Source organism: Dendrobates tinctorius, unplaced genomic scaffold (genome assembly GCF_039654945.1).
Source record: "Dendrobates tinctorius isolate UK_male_01 unplaced genomic scaffold, ASM3965494v1 ptg000044l, whole genome shotgun sequence".
NCBI classification, from domain to species: domain Eukaryota; kingdom Metazoa; phylum Chordata; class Amphibia; order Anura; family Dendrobatidae; genus Dendrobates; species Dendrobates tinctorius.
Window position 1 is genome coordinate 33,483,480 of NW_027361712.1, and position 19,953 is coordinate 33,503,432.

The 19,953-nt window shown below is 43.7% G+C and overlaps 1 protein-coding gene across 1 annotated transcript in view; it reads left to right on the forward strand.

The window, feature by feature from the left end:
• Positions 1–19,953, forward strand: part of NFATC4 (nuclear factor of activated T cells 4) — a 98,707-nt gene that overhangs the window by 72,542 nt on the left and 6,212 nt on the right. The window contains exons 6-7 of the mRNA XM_073575503.1: positions 3,837–3,977; positions 15,673–15,728. Of these exons, the coding sequence (XP_073431604.1) occupies positions 3,837–3,977; positions 15,673–15,728 (197 nt within the window). The remainder of the gene's footprint in view (positions 1–3,836; positions 3,978–15,672; positions 15,729–19,953) is intronic.

The following is a 19,953-nucleotide window of genomic DNA, read 5'->3' on the forward strand; positions in this document are numbered from 1 at the left end:
GGTATTGCTTAGCCACATGGCGAGACTCGGGAGAGACAGATATTTATTTCCCTCTTGGAGCGCAGATTTTACTAAAATAGTTTGTAGACTACATATACAGAGCCCCTAAGTGCTAAAAGAGCAGAATTCCCCCTCAAGTGACCCCATTTTGGAAATGATACCCCTTTGGGAATATATGTACAGATGTAGTGACGATTTTGACTCCATAGGTGTTTTCCAGAAACAAGCAGTAGTGGATGTTGCTAAGTTAAAACTGCAAACTGCCATTGTAATGCCCAATATGCTTTAGTCACCAGTACATTGTAGTGCCGTGTATGTTATAATGACCAGCTCATGCTTCTGAAGACATGCATCTGTATAGTAGGCAGGCTGTCATCGCTACAGAAATGAAAAACATGTGGATGCTAAATTGTGTTAAGGTACACTGTGGTGGGGCTCAGAAGGAACAGGACATTTGGATTTGAGAGCTCCGAATTTACTGAATTCCTTTAGGGGGGGGGCAAGGAGCCATAATGCTTTTCAAGAGTCTTTGTACGAACAGTAACGTGGAGTCCTCCTATATTTCTGTTAACAGATGACAGACCTGAGTGGGGGGGGCTTTTTTGTGGATGGAGTTGAAGATTTTATTGGGAACATTTAACATAATGTTTAGGATCACATTTATCCGGCACTCTATGCTGAGCACTTATATCAGGGTTTCCATCTAAATCTCCAAGGGAGTGACGTGATTCAGATGAAACCCCAGAGGGAGCGACTCACTGTAATGAGGCAGCAGAGTTACTGTGGACTCCGTCTGACCTCTGTTCAGTGTTGTCCTGAATTTCAGAAGTGCATAAAACTGTGGCCGAAGGCACTTTTATGCACGCCTACAAAAACGGACACCGCCGGATCACAGGTCAGATGGCGTCCACAGTGCCTCCATCTGCCATAGGGAATCTTCCATTGTGGGTTCTGTCTGAATCCCGTATTTTGAAGATTTACACTGAAACCCCGGTGTAAACGCTCAGCGCATGATAAATATATGCCAACCTTTACTGCGATCTTTGGGAGTCAAAATGAACAAATCAACAGTAGATGAAGAATTGGTTTTATTTATTTTTTATGCTGTTTCACATGTGGTATAAGCAATTAGATGACTTTCTACTTTGGATCGGTGCAATTATATCGATACCAGATTTATATCGTTTTTTTGTTTGGCAGCAGTCACACACTAAAAGACACTTTTTATTGCTTTTTGCATCCCCATATTTAGATAGTTATAATTCTTCCATATTTTGGAAAAATTCTAACTACAGTATCTGAATATGAGGATGCAAAAACAATCAAAAAACACACTGCCTATTTTGTGATTATTAAACTACAGTGAAAAAAACCAACAAATTTGCAAGTAAAATGCCATGCGTTGTTGTGTGGTCTACAAGCACAAGATAAAATTGTGATTGAGAACAATCATACTTTTCTATGCTGTATCCATGTAGCCAATTAGTGCATTTTTCTCCACCTTCGGTAACAATACAAGCCACTTTGGCTAATTGTACCAAGAATCCTTTTACAATTAGTGGAGCTTGTACTTTAACACAAGAGAAATGTTACATAACATACAAAATGTGATGATACCACATTTCCTTTAAATGTCCCAATGTTAAAAAAACAGCTATAGCAACTACAGGTATTTCATAACAATAACAACTGTTACAACAGAGCTGAACATTTTCTCCATAGCAAGGCATGTAAACTCAAGACATTCTGCATCGGGACACAAGAAAACATAAAAATGACAATAAAAATGGCCTCTCTCCTCTCCTGATCCCAACTATCAGCTGTTATCTAGCGCACCACACTGCTGTTTTCTCATCCCAACTGCATATAATCTATGTGATCTCCTTAAACCCCTTGTCAAGTGCACACCGACATCAGCTGATGGCTTCTGTCCAGCAGTCTGTATTGGGTTGCACGGATCGGATCTGTCTGTCTGAGGATGCACATCCAGTTGATGTTTCTGCTGGTGTTGGCGGCCCCCTTGACCAGTAGGGCCTGGTCGCAGTGACAAGCGCTGTGACTGGAGTCGTTACACTGCTGACTGTGCAAGTATCAAATAATAATATGAACAAAGAGCAGAAAGAACAAAATGGAGCTGAGAAAAAATGTTCAATACATGGGTTCTTGCAATGCCCATATTCAAAAGTCAAACAACAAATGCACTTGTTTGAGAAAGGGCTCATTCCCCCAAAACGTATCTATGTTTTGTCTATTGTCTCTGTGAATGCTCAATATATGGATACTAAGAAAATGTCTTTCCATAACTATAAAGAACATACTAGGAATTGTAGGCTCATGAAATACAATTTTTTATACTGGGGATTGACTTGATATTGCAGTTGATCACTGAGCTAAGTTTTCATTTACTGATAATGGTGGTTCTCATTCTGCATTCTTGTACTGATGATGATCCTGGTGCAGTTTTCATGTAATGATGGTGGTTCTGCTCATGTATTAATGTAGTTATAGTAATCCTTAATGTGCTAGACTTGGGTCAGTGTGTAATCTGTCACACACAAGCAACAAAAACACTGAAAATAAAGCCATCTAAACAAGGTCATGTATGTCAGCAGAAAAATGATTTGATTAAAGCCCCCTTACAGTTCACATAGAAATATCATTCGACCAGCAGCTATCGCACCCAACTCTCCCATGCACAGAAGCATTTGTTCTGCCAAATGAATGTCAGGCATGTCAGTCTCTACAAGGAGAGATGCTACCCATTAGACCAGAGTTCCCCGACTCCAGTCCTCAAGGCCTATCAACAGGTCATGTTTTGAGGATTTCCCTTGTATTGTACAGGTGATGCAATTATCACCTGGGCAATACTAAGGAAATCCTGAAAACATGACCAAAATATTACATCCAACTTTTTGTCGCGTTTTCATCCACTTTTTTTGACGATTGTTTTAACTCCTGCGAAACACCTGCAAAGTTTAGAAACTTCTTGGATGGAATTTTGAGAAATTTGAGGGTTGTAGTTTTTAAAATGGTGTCACTTTTGGTTTATTTCTGCCACATGGGCCCCTCAAAGTCACTTTAAATATGATGCTGTCCCTAAAAAAAATTGGTTTTGTAAATTTTGTTGGAAAAATGAGAAATTGCTGATACTTTTAACCCTTCTAACTTCCTAACAAAAAAAAAAGTATGGTATAGGTATAACGATCTGGATTAAGGGCATAAAAATTCAAAATTTAAAAATTGCTAAATTTTCACTTTTTTTGTCAAATTTTCGATATTTTCATAAATAAACACAAATCAAATCGACCAAAATTTACCATTACCATGCAGTACAATATGTCACAAAAAACAATCTCCGAATCACTAGGATATCTTGAAGAGTTCCAGAGTTATAACCTCATAAAATGACACTGCTCAGAATTGGAAAATTTGGCCTGTTAAGGAAGGTGAAAACAAGCTGGGTGAAGGGGTTTCACAGCTGATTGGTGGTGGTCCTAGGAATTAGATTCCTGTCAATCTTATGATCATTAGAATTAATGTACCAGAAAACCCCTTAATTGTTAATCTCTTTGAATCTATATAAAATAAATTGTTGCTTTGTCAAAATATTTTCTTCTGCACCGAGAAATTGCTGATGCTTCCATTCCTGGCATTCAGTGATTATTTTATAGTATTTAATGCATATGACAAATTTAATATATTAAACTCTGCTATCGCATAAGTGATTTCCAAGAGCTACTAGTAAAGGAGAAAGAATAAATTTACTTTGGTCAGAAACCATGGAAAATACTTAAATGCTTAGACTTTAACACTTCGATTTCCTCTTTTCCACACAGCTCAGCGTTCTGCTCAGGAGCTCCCTCAAGTGGAAAATTATAGTCTCAGTGCATGCTCAGTCAATGGCCGTGAAGAATTGTTACTCTGTGGTTCCAATTTCCTTTCGGACTCCAAAGTTGTCTTCATAGAAAAAGGTCCAGGTAAGAGTCAAGCTACAAATTTGCTTCTTTAGAAAACAAATGTAAGTAAATGATAGAATAGTATACAAAAACTAAAGGTCTGCCACTTCATTTGGATAATAAAACAAAATCAAAGAGAAAAGAAGAAAAATAAGAAAGAATGGGAAAGTATATCAAATTAAAGTCTAAAATCTTAACTAAATATTAACTACATTTTGTAATCAATCTAATAAACACTAGCACCACAGCGCTACTTAATAATATATTGTTAAGAATGAAAAAACGTCATATCTGCATCAAATGTTTAATATTGCTATTGTGTAAAATCTAGTAGTTACTGTCATTTATTATGTAAGTATATTTTTTTCATAGATTCAGCAATTATGTCAATTTACCATTTCAGCCTAGGGCATTCCAGTCGAGCTAAAGTATTGAGAAAAAAAGCTTGACGTGGAATTTTACCACTTACTAAATGGTAAACTGACCAAGTCATGATAAAGTGGCAGCAGATTGCAATAAAAACATATTTTTTTTCTCATTGTTGTGGCATTGTGGAGATATTAGCTTGTTAAGTTTAAAAGCTTCTCTGGTGACGTGCACTTTATCCCCGGCATGTCATTTCAGGCACTGTATGTGTCACAGCAGTAACTTGCAAGTGTTTCAAGTGATGTCCAACTCAATGTGTTCGCCGCTTCGCTCCTTCTGGTGTCAGGCCGCCACGCTGAGACTTCATTCAGAACTTCCAATTCTGCAGCATATCCATGCTGTTTCCACCCACCTGGCTATCAGAAGATGCAACCATATCATGCAGGAATTTAACCCTTCTGTGTCCTGCAGGGTTTGTTTTCCCAAGCCTATCTTCTGCCAGCAGTGAATATATTGGCTTTTCATCCTCCTGTTCCCTGCATGAACTTAGGTTCCTGTCCCTGTCAACCTCTAGCATTCAGTCAGTGTGTTTTCTTGTCTCGTCTTCTCTGTAACTGACCCGGCTCGGTTTCCTGTTCTGTCTGACCTCTCCATTCCTGACCCCAGCTTTGTATAGTGAACCCATGCTGGCTACTCTCAGACCATCTTACTACGCTTTTGTCTCACCCTGCTGTACATCGCATACCTGCTATGACCAGTGGGTCAGCTGCTGCAGGTCCAGTGACTGCCCTGAAGAGACACCTGTCAGTTACCTGCTGTCAAGCCTATCTTCCGCACCATAGGCTCGAGCAAAAACCAGGATAAGCCCATCTACTTTGCATCAGCACAGTTTTTGAAACATAATTTTTTTTCTTAGGAAGTTAGAAGGGTTAAAACTTGACCAGTGATTTCTCCTTTTTCCAACAAAATTTACGACATCATTTTTTGGGACCACATCACATTTAAAAAAAATTGAACATTTAACTTCTTTTCACAAAAATTTTACTTTACCCCCAAATTTTTCATTTTCACAAGGGTAACAGGAGAAAATGGACCCCAAAATTTGTTCTGCAATTTCTCCTCAGTATACCAATACCCAATATGTGGGTAAAAGTATTGTTTGGGTGCAGGGCTTGGAAGGGAAGAGCGCCATTTGAATTTTGAAATGCAAAATTGGCTAGAATCATTAGCCAACGCCATGTTGCATTTTAAGAGCCCCTGATGTTCCTAAACAGTGGAATTCCCCCCTCAAGTGTGACCACATTTTGGAAACTAGACCACTCAAGGAATGTACAGTGGGAAAAAAAATATTTAGTCTGCCACCAATTGTGCAAGTTCTCCCACTTAAAAAGATGAGAGAGGCATGTAATTGACGTCATAGGTAGATCACAACTATGAGACTCAAAATGAGAAAAAAATTCAGAAAATCACCTTGTCTGATTTGGCAAGATTTATTTTTCAAATTATGGTGGAAGATATAACTGTTGGCCAAACTATCTTTTGTACAATAACTCTCTGTTGTTTTATGGGAGGCTTAATGTTCACAAAAAAGTCTTCTTGATTTATTTTATCACTTTTGTATTGAGATGTAAACCTGACCACAAGTAGAGAGTCTTTTTAAGTGATAAACATCCGTAATGCTAATAAAAGTAAATCAGATCCTCAAAAATCATTGTGATACAATAATATTGCTAATAGTGGCAGACCACATGGCCGCCACCCAGAGAATGCAGATAAAGATGAATGCAATGGTGGAACAGGGAACTCTTGGCTGTGAGGGTCCTTTTTCTGTGTGCGAGGGCCATCATACTGTGTGTGTTGGAATCATACTCAATGGGGGCCATGAAAGGATTATCATAGTGGATGACTACACAATGGTGCTTCAATACAGAGAAAATTATTGTGTAAATGTAGCAAAGCATGTCCATCCCCCTGTCACTAAAAATTAGGAGGAACACCCTTCTGTGTCTGCACATATACACAGTGACACCCCACCTATTCCAACGAATATATATATATATATATATATATATATATATATTATTTTATTTTTTTGGGGGGGTGGGGGAACCAAATTAGGAATTTTTCTATGGGACTCCATGATTTCTATGCACACCCTTGCCAGTATTAGATAAGAAAGGCAGGGTGGGCAGCAGGGTGAACAGTCTCTTCTTACCTCAGCACCACTGGTATCTCCAGTATTAGATCAGAAAGACAGGCCGGAAGTCGTAACTCCAATGTTGTCTGAATACTCTTGGCCAGGGGCTCCTTCCCTGTCCCTAACGCTAGGGGCACCCTAGCTATCACTGCTTTCTGGATTACTTCTGATGGTGAAGACATCGTGGCCATGAACCTTGCTGAACTCCTGAATCATCCATATATCTGTCTTCTTCCCCCACCCAGGGAAGTGGGGAGTTATAGTGTATGTATATAAACAAACCAGACTATAGTGGGCACGGAAAGTATTCAAACCCCTTTAAATTTTTCTCTCTTTGTTTCATTGCAGCCATTTGGTAAATTCAAAAAGTTAATTTTTTTCTCATTAATGTACACTCTGCACCCCATCTTGACTGAAAAAAAACAGAAATGTCGAAATTTTTGCAAATTTATTTAAAAAGAAAAACAGAAATATCACATGGTGTTAAGTATTCAGACCCTTTGCTCAGACACTCATATTTAAGTCACATGCTGTCTAATTCCTTGTTTTCCTCCTTGAGATGGTTCTACCTCTTCAATGGAGTCCAGCTGTGTTTAACTAAACTGATAGGGCTTGATTTGGAAAGGCACACACCTGTCTATATAAGACCTCACAGTTCACAGTGCATGTCAGACCAAATGAGAATCATAAGGTCAAAGGAACTGGCCAAGGAGCTCAGAGACAGAATTTTGGCAAGGCACAGAACTGGCCAAGGTTATAAATGAATTTCTGCAGTACTCAAGGTTCCTAAGAGCACAGTGGCCTCCATAATCCTTAATAGGAAGAAGTATGGGACCACCAGAAGTCTTCCTAGACCTGGCCGTCCAGACAAACTGAGCAATCGTGAGAGAAGAGCCTTGGTGAGAGAGGTAAAGAAGAACCCCAAGATTACTGTGGCTGAGCTCCACAGATGTAGTAGGGAGATGGCAGAAAGTTCCACAAAGTCAACTATCACTGCAGCCCTCCACCAGTTGGGCCCTCATGGCAGAGTGATCTGATAGAAACCTCTCCTCAGTGCAAGACATATTAAATCCTGCATTGAGTTTGCTAAAAACACATGAAGAACTCCCCGACTATGAGAAATAAGATTCTCTGGTCTGATGAGATGTAGATAGACCTTTTTGGTGATAATTCTAAGTAGTATGTGTGGAGAAAACCAGGCACTGCTCATCATCTGCCCAATACATTCCCAACAGTGAAACATGGTGGTGGCAGCATCAAGCAATGGGGGTGTTTTTCAGCTGCAGGGACAGAATGACTGGTTGCCATTGAAGGTAACATGAATGTGGCTAAATACAGAAATATCCTGGATGAAAACCTCTTTCAGAGTGCTCTGGACCTCAGACTTGGCCGGAGGTTCACTTTCCAACAAGACAATGACCCTAAGCACACAGCTAAAATAACAAAGGAGTGGCTTCGGAACAACTCTGTGACAATTCTTGACTGGCTCAGCTAGAGCCCTGACCTAAACCCAATTGAGCATCTCTGGAGAGACCTGAAAGTGGCTGTCCACCAACATTCACCATCCATCCTCACGGAACTGGAGAGGATCTGCAAGGAAGAATGGCAGAGGATCCCCAAATTCAGGTGTGAAAAACTTGTTGCATCATTCCCAAGAATACTCATGGTTGTACTAGCTCAAAAGCGTGCTTCTGCTCAACACTGAGCAAAGGGTCTGAATACTTATGATCATGTGATATTTTAGTTTTTCTTTTTTAATAAATTTGCAAAAATGTCTACATTTCTGTTTTTTTCAGTCAAGATGGGTGCAGAGTGTACATTAATGAGAAAAAAATGAACTTTTTTGAATTTACCAAATGGCTGCAATGAAACAAAGAGTGTAAAATTTAAAGGGGTCTAAATACTTTCTATAACCCACTGTAAAAAGGGAAGATATACAGGGAAAAGTGAAATACCAAACATACAAATATGCACTCAAAGATAACAGAGAGGAATATCTGGTAGAAAAAGAAGGAAAACCAAATAGGAGAGGATGAAAATTTGCTCACAGCCGAAACACAAAGCAACAGTCACAGATCAACACTCTAAATGCCTCGACCACCAACCGAAACCTCCACTTCACACCAGGTAGTACAAGACTAAGGCCGGAGTCACACTAGCGAGAAATACATATGTGATACACGAGAAAAAAATCGCATAACACTTGGACCAATGTTAATCTATGGGGCAGCTCCCATTATCCGATTTCCTTTCTTGCCCATATCATACGTACGGAGGAAATTGCGATTTGCACCGTATTACGCCAGAGACTCGCCAATACAAGTCTATGGGTGCGAGAAAAAAATTGATTACACACGGACTATACGTGTGACTTGCGAGAAATACGAACCGGTGTCCTTTAGAAAATCCGGCAATTCAGTACTGTAAAATCACACTGACAGGTTAATAAAGAATAGATACAATACTTGTATACACATAGTATATATATATATATATATATAATATATATATATACTGCATATATATATATATATATATATATATATACTAGCTATGAACCCGTTCTATGCCCGGGTGGCGAGCATTTTTATTGGTATATGGTCTCCCATACTGGTATGTTCTGCCCCCCTCCTATCCTCATGTGCATGGCACCCCTCATCCCTATCCTGGTATGTATGGTACCCTCACACCCCCCACAATCCTGGTAAGCATGGCACCCTATTCCTCATCCTGGTATGCATGGTCCCCTCACCCCCCAATTCTGGTATGCATGGTACCCCCTTATCCCTATCCTGATATGTATGTTCCCCTCACCCTGCTATCCTGGTATGCATGGCCCCCTCACCCCCCAATCTTGGTACGTATGGTCCTCTCACCCCCCAATCCAGGTATGCATGGTCCCCTCACCCCCCTATCCTGGTATGCATGGTCCTCTCACCCCCCTATCCTGGTATGCATGGTCCTCTCACCCCCCCTATCCTGGTATGCATGGTCCTCTCACCCCCCTAATCTGGTATGCATGGTCCTCTCACCCGCCTATCCTGGTATACATGGTCCCCTCACCCCCCTTTTGTGGTTTGCATGGTCCCCTCACCCCCCCCTTTCGTGGTATGCATGGTTCCCTCACCCCCCTTTCGTGATATGCATGTTACCCCCTTATCCCTATCCTGGTATGTATGGTCCCCTCACTACCCTATCCTGGTATGTATGGCCCCCTCACCCCCCAATCTTGGTATGCATGGTCCTCTCACCCCCCAATCCTGGTATACATGGTCCCCTCACGCCCCTATCCTGGTATGCATGGTCCTCTCACTCCTGTATCCTGGTATGCATGGTCCTCTCACCCCCCTATCCTGGTATGCATGGTCCTCTCACCCTCCTTTTCCTGGTATGCATGGTCCTCTCACCCTCCAATCCTGGTATGCATGGTCCTCTCACCCTCCAATCCTGGTATGCATGGTCCTCTCACCCTCCAATCCTGGTATGCATGGTCCTCTCACCCTCCAATCCTGGTATGCATGGTCCTCTCACCCCCCTATCCTGGTATGCATGGTCTTCTCACCCCCCCAATCCTGGTATGCATGGACCTCTCACCCCCCCCTATCCTGGTATGCATGGTCCCCTCACCCCCCAATCCTGGTATGCATGCTACCCCTCACCCCCCCAATCCTGGTATGCATGGTCCTCTCACCCCCCAATCCTGGTATGCATGGTCCCCTCACCCCCCAATCCTGGTATACATGGTCCCCTCACCCCCCTTTTGTGGTATGCATGGTCCCCTCACCCCCTTTCGTGGTATGCATGGTACCCCCTTATCCCTATCCTGGTATGTATGGTCCACTCACCCTCCTATCCTGGTATGCATGGCCCCCTCACCCCCCAATCTTGGTATGCATGGTCCTATCACCCCCAATCCTGGTACGCATGGTCCCCTCACCCCCCTATCCTGGTATGCATGGTCCTCTCACTCCTGTATCCTGGTATGCATGGTCCTCTCACCCCCCTATCCTGGTATGCATGGTCCTCTCACCCCCCTATCCTTGTATGCATGGTCTTCTCACCCCCCTATCCTGGTATGCATGGTCCTCTCACCCCCCCTATCCTGGTATGCATGGTCCTCTGACCCTCCTTTTCCTGGTATGCATGGTCCTCTCACCCCCCTATCCTGGTATGCGTGGTCCTCTCACCCCCCCTATCCTGGTATGCATGGTCCTCTGACCCTCCTTTTCCTGGTATGTATGGTCCTCTCACCCTCCAATCCTGGTATGCATGGTCCTCTCACCCCCCCTATCCTGGTATGCATGGTCCTCTCACCCCCCCATCCTGGTATGCATGGTCCTCTCACCCCCCTATCCTGGTATGCATGGTCTGTGTTTCATTATTCATTATTTCATTAAAATACTTTCTACAATTAATGTCTATGTGTATTTTTTAACCCTTTAATACTATTGGATTAATGATGGATAGGTGTCTTATTGACACTTCTCCATTATTAACACGGCTTAATGTCACCTTTAAATTACAAGGTGACATTAACACCTTATTAACCCACATGCCACCGCTACACAGCAGTGGGAATAGAGAGACCAAGTGCCAGGAAAGGTGTATCAGCTGGGGGCAGATGTTTGTAGCCGGGGGGTCAATAACCATGGTCCTTCCCTAGACTATTAATATCTGCCCTCAGTCACTGGCTTTCCCTCTCTGGCAGAGAAAATTGCACGGGAGCCCACGCAATTTTTTTGCAGGAATATACCAGTTAAGTTAACACCTACATGTCCCAAATTTTACACACATACACTAATCTAATTATTAGTTAGGGACATATATAAATCCAAATGAAATGGTTTACTGTATGTAAACCATATGTCATTTCATGTCGGGTTCTGTAATGATTTTACAGAAGCTGTCAATTGAATTATAGGCTATTCTTCTATCTGTCTATGAAATATATATACACTGCTCAAAAAAGTAAAGGGAACACTTAAACAACAGAATATAACTCCAAGTAAATCAGACTTCTGTGAAATCAAACTGTCCACTTAGGAAGCAACACTGATTGACAATCATTTTCACATGCTGTTGTGCAAATGGAATAGACAACAGATGGAAATTATTGGCAATTATCAAGACACCCTCAATAAAGGAGTGGTTCTGCAGGAGGGGACCACTGACCACATCTCAGTACCAATGCTTTCTGGCTGATGTTTTGGTCACTTTTGAAAGTTGGTTGTGCTTTCACACTCATGGTAGCATAAGACGGACTCTACAACCTACACAAGTGGCTCAGGTAGTGCAGCTCATCCAGGTCTGTAGTTCCTTCCTGCAGAACCACCCCTTTATTGAGGGTGTTTTGATAATTACTAATAATTTCCATCTGTTGTGTATTCCATTTGGACAACAGCATGTGAAATTGATTGTCAATCAGTATTGCTTCCTAAGTGGACAGTTTGATTTCACAGAAGTTTGATTTACTTGGAGTTATAGTCTGCTGTTTAAGTGTTCCCTTTATTTTTTTGAGCAGTGTATATATATAATATTTTATGCGTATATATCTATTCTTTCTTTTCTATTTTAACCTGCCATTGGGATCCATTATGTGTCCATTTTGCAAGCCGGTGAGAAAATCTCGCCATACGGATGCCATACGAATGTCACACGGATGCTTAGATGCGAGAAAATCGCATCCTCGCATTGCACACGGATGACTGACAGATCACTGTTCAGGGAACATTTGTGCGATTCTCGTCCGTGGAAAAACGGACCGATTTTTTATACGTTGTGTGGGACTCCGGCCTAACACTGGCAATCCAGATTGCTAGAGGTGAGTATATATGGGAGAGTGGAGAAGTCAATACTGAACAGCTGAGATCATCCAAGCAGGGATGCTTTAGAGACTCTACGCTGAACAGTTTAACCCCTGCACTACTAACAGAAACCTGCTATATTTAATATGAAGAAGACGTGCATCTCATCAGTGCAGGAGTGCATGAAGCGAGACACCGTGGTCTTCTGACCCCTATGTCACTGTAAGCCCGTTATAGTGGATGGCAGTTTGAGCAGTACTTTCTTACCTAAGCACCCTTGGTATCTCTAGTATTAAATAAAATAAGAATATCCTACACATTTAAGGTTGGATGGGTAGCACTTATGTGGGGAGGAGGACTCCCAGACAGTGACTGGGCCGGAACCCAGGGGACCACCATCAGGGTTCCTGAAGGAACAACACTGGGGGGACAACAAAGGGAGACATGCGACTAAAGGTGTCAGGGCAACGGGGTGAGACGAAGACATAAGGAGGAGGGGGCACGCTTAGGTGGCAGTTGGCAGAGAGTGTGACAGGAGGCCAGAAGCCGAGTGACTTAGAGAGAGACGGGGTGACGAGCGGTGTATGTAAGAGACACCTTCAGGAGTCTGTGAGGAGAAAGCTACGCACTCACCGACAAGAGAGACGTGAGAGAGTTTTATCGGATGCCGCTCCCCACCCACGGTCGCACACAGCCACGCCCGCTGTGCCCCGCCCTTTTGAGACAGGTCCGTTACCTCAAGTCGCCGCTGCAACGACAAGTAAAACGGCTACAGCGGCCTGGACACTGCCCCCCTGTCTCCCTCCACAGCTGTGGGCCTGCCATCACCGGCCTCAGTGGACGCCACCTCGCCATAGGCGGCAATAGAGGTCTACAAAGGGACCCTGAGCATAGGCCGGCCGATCGTCATTTGGGAAATTGCGTCATCACTGCGCTGCGAGACGAGAGCCGGTAAAAGACGTCCTGAAAGCCCCACCAGCACAGATTCTTCAGGGCCTGTTGTGCCCCACCAGCACAGATTCTTCAGGGCCTGTTGTGCTCCACCAGCACAGAGTCTTCTGGGCCTGTTGTGACCCACCAGCACAGATTCTTCAGGGCCTGTTGTGCCCCACCAGCACAGATTCTTCAGGGCCTGTTGTGCCCAACCAGCACAGATTCTTCAGGGCCTGTTGTGCCCCACCAGCACAGAGTCTTCAGGGCCTGTTGTGCCCCACCAGCACAGATTCTTCAGGGCCTGTTGTGCCCCACCAGCACAGAGTCTTCAGGGCCTGTTGTGCCCCACCAGCACAGAGTCTTCAGGGCCTGTTGTGCCCCACCAGCACAGTCTTCAGGGCCTGTTGTGCCCCACCAGCACAGAGTCTTCAGGGCCTGTTGTGCCCCACCAGCACAGATCCTTCAGGGCCTGTTGTGCCCCACCAGCACAGATCCTTCAGGGCCTGTTGTGCCCCACCAGCACAGTTTCTTCAGGGCCTGTCGAGCCCAAATCATCCCGGGATATCGAGGCGTCAAGGCAGCCGCATCAGCGACCTCTAAGCGTCCGCACCTGCGATCCCGAGCGACGTCTGGAAGGATAAGTGAACTATAGGAAATAAGGACCCATAGTTTGGCCATACGTGGCCTTCGACATCCGGACTAGCCGGGTTAGTCACATTGAATATAAGAAAAGTATTGTTTATTTTGTTGAGTCCCTGCGAGGACAGATTGTTGTTACCCCTTTTACTTGTTCAGCATAGCCCCAGCGGCTCCAAGTTATAAAAGTTGATTTCACAAGTCATACCCTGTCTCGTGTCTCGTCACTGCATCCTGAGAATCTGCTCAACCCTATACTTCCTACTGCATTTTCTGACAGCTACCTTTAGGCTATGTGCACACGTCCGGAATTCCAGCGGATTTTATGCATTTTTGCCGCATTTTTTAGCAGCAAAAACACGGAGTAAACTGTGCGTAAACGCTTAAAATAAGCAAGCCATTGTATTCAATGGCATTCCGCACATGCTGTGCTAATGCTGCGTATTTTTCGTGGCAAAATTGCATCGCTGAAAAATATGCAGCATGCTCATTCTTTGCGTGGAATCGCAGGAATTCCACAGACATATAAATGCATTGTTCCGCTTACTTTCCGCATGTGGCTATGCCCACCATGCGCAAAGTAAGCGGAAAATGTGCGGATGGTACCCACGGTCTGAAGGAGATGAGACTATCTTCCAGGCCCTGGGTACCATATCCCTGTAAAAAAACAGAATTAAAATAAAAAATCGTGTTATTCTCACCTTCAGCATCCCACGCAGCGTCCCCAGGCCTCAGCGATGCTCCCGGCAAGTCCCGTTCCCAGTGATGCCTTGCGAAAATGACCTTTGATGACGTAGCGGTCTCGCGAGGCCTCTACGGTATCGCGAGGCCACTACGTCATCAAACGTCATTGTCGCAAGGCATCGCTGCGAGGGACGCCGTAAGGTGAAAATATGACGATTTTTTATTTTTTTAGTATTTTTTACTTTATATCTTTTTACTACTGATGCTGCATAGGCAGCCTCAATAGTAAAAAGTTGGTCACACTAGTCAAACACTTATTTTTGACAAGTGTGACCAACCTGTCAATCAGTTTTCCAAGCGATGCTACAGATCGCTTGCAAAACGCTAGTTTATTGTGGGAAATACGCGGGAATTACGCATGTGGAATTCTAGTGTATTTCCCGAGGCAGGGATTTCCGGACGTGTGCACATAGCCTTCCTATTAAAAGGGAATCTGTCTGCAGCTTTTTGCTATGCAATCTGACAGCACCATGGGGTAACAGAGACCCTGATCCCAGTGATGTATCCTTTACATTTAGTTTATTTTGTGCAGCAGTTATGATAGTCACAGTTTTCTCTGCTGCAGATTGAGCAGAGCTCAGTTGTTGAGATGTAAACAACCCGCACACACCACAGCTTTCTGTATACATTGTATAAGGACAGAGAGCTGCTAATCAATGCTGGTAGAATACATTGTATTGAAACAGCAACACACAGCCCAGTAAGTGACACATCCCTGCAATCGTGGTCTCTGATCTTAATTGTGCTGCTCTCAAATTGCAAAGCAAAAACCTTCTGACAGATTACCTTTTACATTCTAGGACAGATTATCTACTTAGACAAAGCAAATGTGTTTATACAATTAAAGACATTTAAAAATGTATAATTACAGATCCTTTAGTTTTTTCCTATTTTCTGAGAATCTGGGAAGAGATACTTCCACTTAGCCTTCACTCCATCAGGATGCAAGAAGGCCCACAAAGGTCTATTTGTTACCTCTGGATTTACAGTGATGTTCTTGAAGTAACATTGTTCTTTTTCTCCATTGTGTTAACAGATGGAAAACTTCAATGGGAAGAGGAAGCTAAAGTAAACAGACTAAAGAGCAATGAGGTAAAATCCATCTTTATATAAAAGGAGATTCTACATTCTTTTTTTTACCTATTTGGTGTAAAACCCCAGGTTATGGTTGGGTTCTCACCATGTTCAGGCAGAATGTTTAGAAGAGTGTGCTGCTGACTTTTGCAGGCATCCAGCTGTTACTGACATTCATGACAAAGTACAAGTACTGTATTCTCAAATACTTTTCTTTAAATATACAAATATATTTGTGACACTTTTAATACAGCTTAGGCAACAGCATATTGAGGTAGTAAATATTGGGTAAACATATTCCACCAGGATGCTCTTTTGGCATCAACCAAGATCATATTAGACCAGACCTGGGCTAAGTGCGGCCCATGGGTTACATCCGTCCCTCTGGCTGTTCCGTCTGTTTGGCCTACAAAGACAGCCAAAGGGCTGAAACAGTGGCCCACATATACAAGAGGCTATGTGGGGGCTCAAGCTGTAAATAGAGGGCTACGTAGGGCGCATGCTGTATATAGGGGGCTACGTGAGGCACATGCTGTACGTGGGAGGCTATGTGGGGTTTATACCTTATATCAGAGGCTATGTGTCATACATTCTGTATATCAAAGGCTACATGGGCACGTTCTGTATATCAGAGGCTACATGGGGCACATGCTGCACATGGGAGGTTATGTGGTGTACATGGGAGGCTTAGTGAGGCACATGCTGCACATGGGAGATTACGTGGTGCACATGCTTTACATGGGAAGCTACGTGGGGCACATGCTGCACATGGGAGGCTACCTGGTGCGTATGTTGTACATGGCAGGCTACATGGGGCACATGCTGCACATGGGAGGTTATGTGGTGTACATGGGAGGCTAAGTGAGGCACATGCTGCACATGGGAGATTACGTGGTGCACATGCTTTACATGGGAAGCTACGTGGGGCACATGCTGCACATGGGAGGCTACCTGGTGCGTATGTTGTACATGGCAGGCTACATGGGGCACATGCTGCACATGGGAGGTTATGTGGTGTACATGGGAGGCTTAGTGAGGCACATGCTGCACATGGGAGATTACGTGGTGCACATGCTTTACATGGGAAGCTACGTGGGGCACATGCTGCACATGGGAGGCTACCTGGTGCGTATGTTGTACATGGCAGGCTACATGGGGCACATGCTGCACATGGGAGGTTATGTGGTGTACATGGGAGGCTAAGTGAGGCACATGCTGCACATGGGAGATTACGTGGTGCACATGCTTTACATGGGAAGCTACGTGGGGCACATGCTGCACATGGGAGGCTACCTGGTGCGTATGTTGTACATGGCAGGCTACATGGGGCACATGCTGCACATGGGAGGTTATGTGGTGTACATGGGAGGCTTAGTGAGGCACATGCTGCACATGGGAGATTACGTGGTGCACATGCTTTACATGGGAAGCTACGTGGGGCACATGCTGCACATGGGAGGCTACCTGGTGCGTATGTTGTACATGGCAGGCTACATGGGGCACATGCTGCACATGGGAGGTTATGTGGTGTACATGGGAGGCTAAGTGAGGCACATGCTGCACATGGGAGATTACGTGGTGCACATGCTTTACATGGGAAGCTACGTGGGGCACATGCTGCACATGGGAGGCTACCTGGTGCGTATGTTGTACATGGCAGGCTACATGGGGCACATGCTGCACATGGGAGGTTATGTGGTGTACATGGGAGGCTAAGTGAGGCACATGCTGCACATGGGAGATTACGTGGTGCACATGCTTTACATGGGAAGCTACGTGGGGCACATGCTGCACATGGGAGGCTACCTGGTGCGTATGTTGTACATGGCAGGCTACATGGGGCACATGCTGCACATGGGAGGTTATGTGGTGTACATGGGAGGCTAAGTGAGGCACATGCTGCACATGGGAGATTACGTGGTGCACATGCTTTACATGGGAAGCTATGTGGGGCACATGCTGCACATGGGAGGCTACCTGGTGCATATGTTGTACATGGCAGGCTACATGGGGCACATGCTGCACGTGGGAGGTTATGTGGTGTACATGGGAGGCTAAGTGAGGCACATGCTGCACATTGGAGATTACGTGGTGCACGTGCTTTACATGGGAAGCTACATGGGGCACATGCTGCACATGAGAGGCTACCTGGTGCATATGTTGTACATGGGAGACTACGTGGGGCACATGCTGCACATGGGAGGCTACATGGGGCACAGGCTGCCCAAAGGAGGTTACCTGGTGCACATGCTGTACATGATAGGCTACGTGGAGCTTACATGGGAGGCTATGTGGGGGCTCGTACTGTATATAGGAGGCTAAATGGAGGCTCATACTGTATATGGCTGTGGGTGGGCTTATATGGCATATAGGGGCTTGTCAGCCCTTAGTTCTGCTCAATATTAAGTCATACAATAATTATTATAATAATTATAATTAATAAGTTACTAGTATCCCCTTCATGCCGCAGACCATTTTCATCTTTTTGTTTCTGTTTTTTCCTCCCCTTCATCCCAGAGCCATAACTTTTATTTTTTTCTGTCCATGCAGACATATGATAGCTTGTTTTTTGCGGGACGAGTTGTACTTTTGAATGACACCATTCATTTTACAACAGTCTACTCATACACCAAAAAATTATTATTCCCTAAATTTTTAGGGCCATAAAGCTAGACAATAACAAATCACCAAAGAAGAAACCAGTGTTTGGACTCACTTCTTTTTATATGCTTTTATATGTTTTTTTGTAACAAATAAAAATTGTATTTTTAAAACTTTAGTCCTTATTTAAAGCTTTTCTTCTTTGGTGATTTTTTTTTCACATGGTGTACTCAAAAACGTGAAAATAATTCCAAGTGCGGTGAAATTGTGGAAAAACACAATTCTGACATTGTTTTTTGGGAATTGTTTTTACGGTGTACACTTTGTGGTAAAAATGACTATGCGATATGATTCTCCTCAACAATATGCTTACGGCGATACCAAACGTCCAGTTTTTTAATTATATTAGTGGTGAAAAAAAAAACCTGAGCCCTCTCCATACACCTGCTTCCGACTTGCTCCGAATATATACGGCCCATGTCGTAAGGGGGTTAATATTCAGCAGAATTAATTTCAGACTATTGGTTTGGCCCTCCAAACAGTCAGTCTCTCTTGTAGCTTCTTGGGAAAATAAATTGCCTACCCCTGTATTAGACAGTTAGAGAGAAGTTCCTGACTTTGTTTTTCTAGGCTGATCAATCTCTTTATGACTGTCCAGTGTTATACTTGATAGACAGGCATTTAGCAACAAATAAGAAAGTAGTAATTGGTTTTGAATCTATTTTGTAAGATCACAGATCAGGTGTGTTCTTTGGAGAGGTTTCCTGGTATCTTTGTTGATCCTTGAGAAATCCACAGCAAATGGATTCAGCTGACAGCAGCGGAAACCCATCTACTGTAGATCTTTTACTGCCACCTACTGGTGATAAAAGGTTGTAAATGTAACAAAATAAGATATAATAAAAAGAATGAACAAAAAGAATAAATAAAACTAATGAACTTTAGTAACATTAGTATGTATATAACTTTATCCTAAAAACATTAACATACAGTGAAGAGGTATGGGGAATCCTGGAAGTGCACTGACAATGCCATGTCCTCCCATCTCTCTTCTTGCTCCCTCTTCGACCGCTTACAATCTGGCTTCCGGTCACACCACTCCACTGAAACTGCCCTTACTAAGGTCACCAATGACCTCTTAACCGCCAAGAGCAAGCGACACTACTCTGTCCTCCTCCTCCTGGACCTGTCGGCTGCCTTTAACACAGTGGACCATTCCCTATTATTACAGACCCTCTCATCCCTCGGCATCACAGACTTGGCCCTATCCTGGATCTCATCATACCTAACAGACCGGACATTCAGCGTCTCCCACTCACACACCACCTCCTCACCTCGCCCCCTATCTGTCGGAGTCCCACAAGGTTCAGTCCTTGGGCCCCTGCTGTTCTCTATTTACACCTTTGGCCTGGGACAGCTCATAGAATCTCATGGCTTTCAGTATCATCTCTACGCTGATGACACACAGATCTACATCTCTGGACCAGATATCACCTCCCTACTAACCTGAATCCCTCAATGTCTGTCCACTATTTCATCCTTCTTCTCCGCTAGATTTCTGAAACTCAACATGGACAAAACAGAATTCATCATCTTTCCCCCATCTCACGTGACCCCCCCTACGAACCTATCAATTACAGTA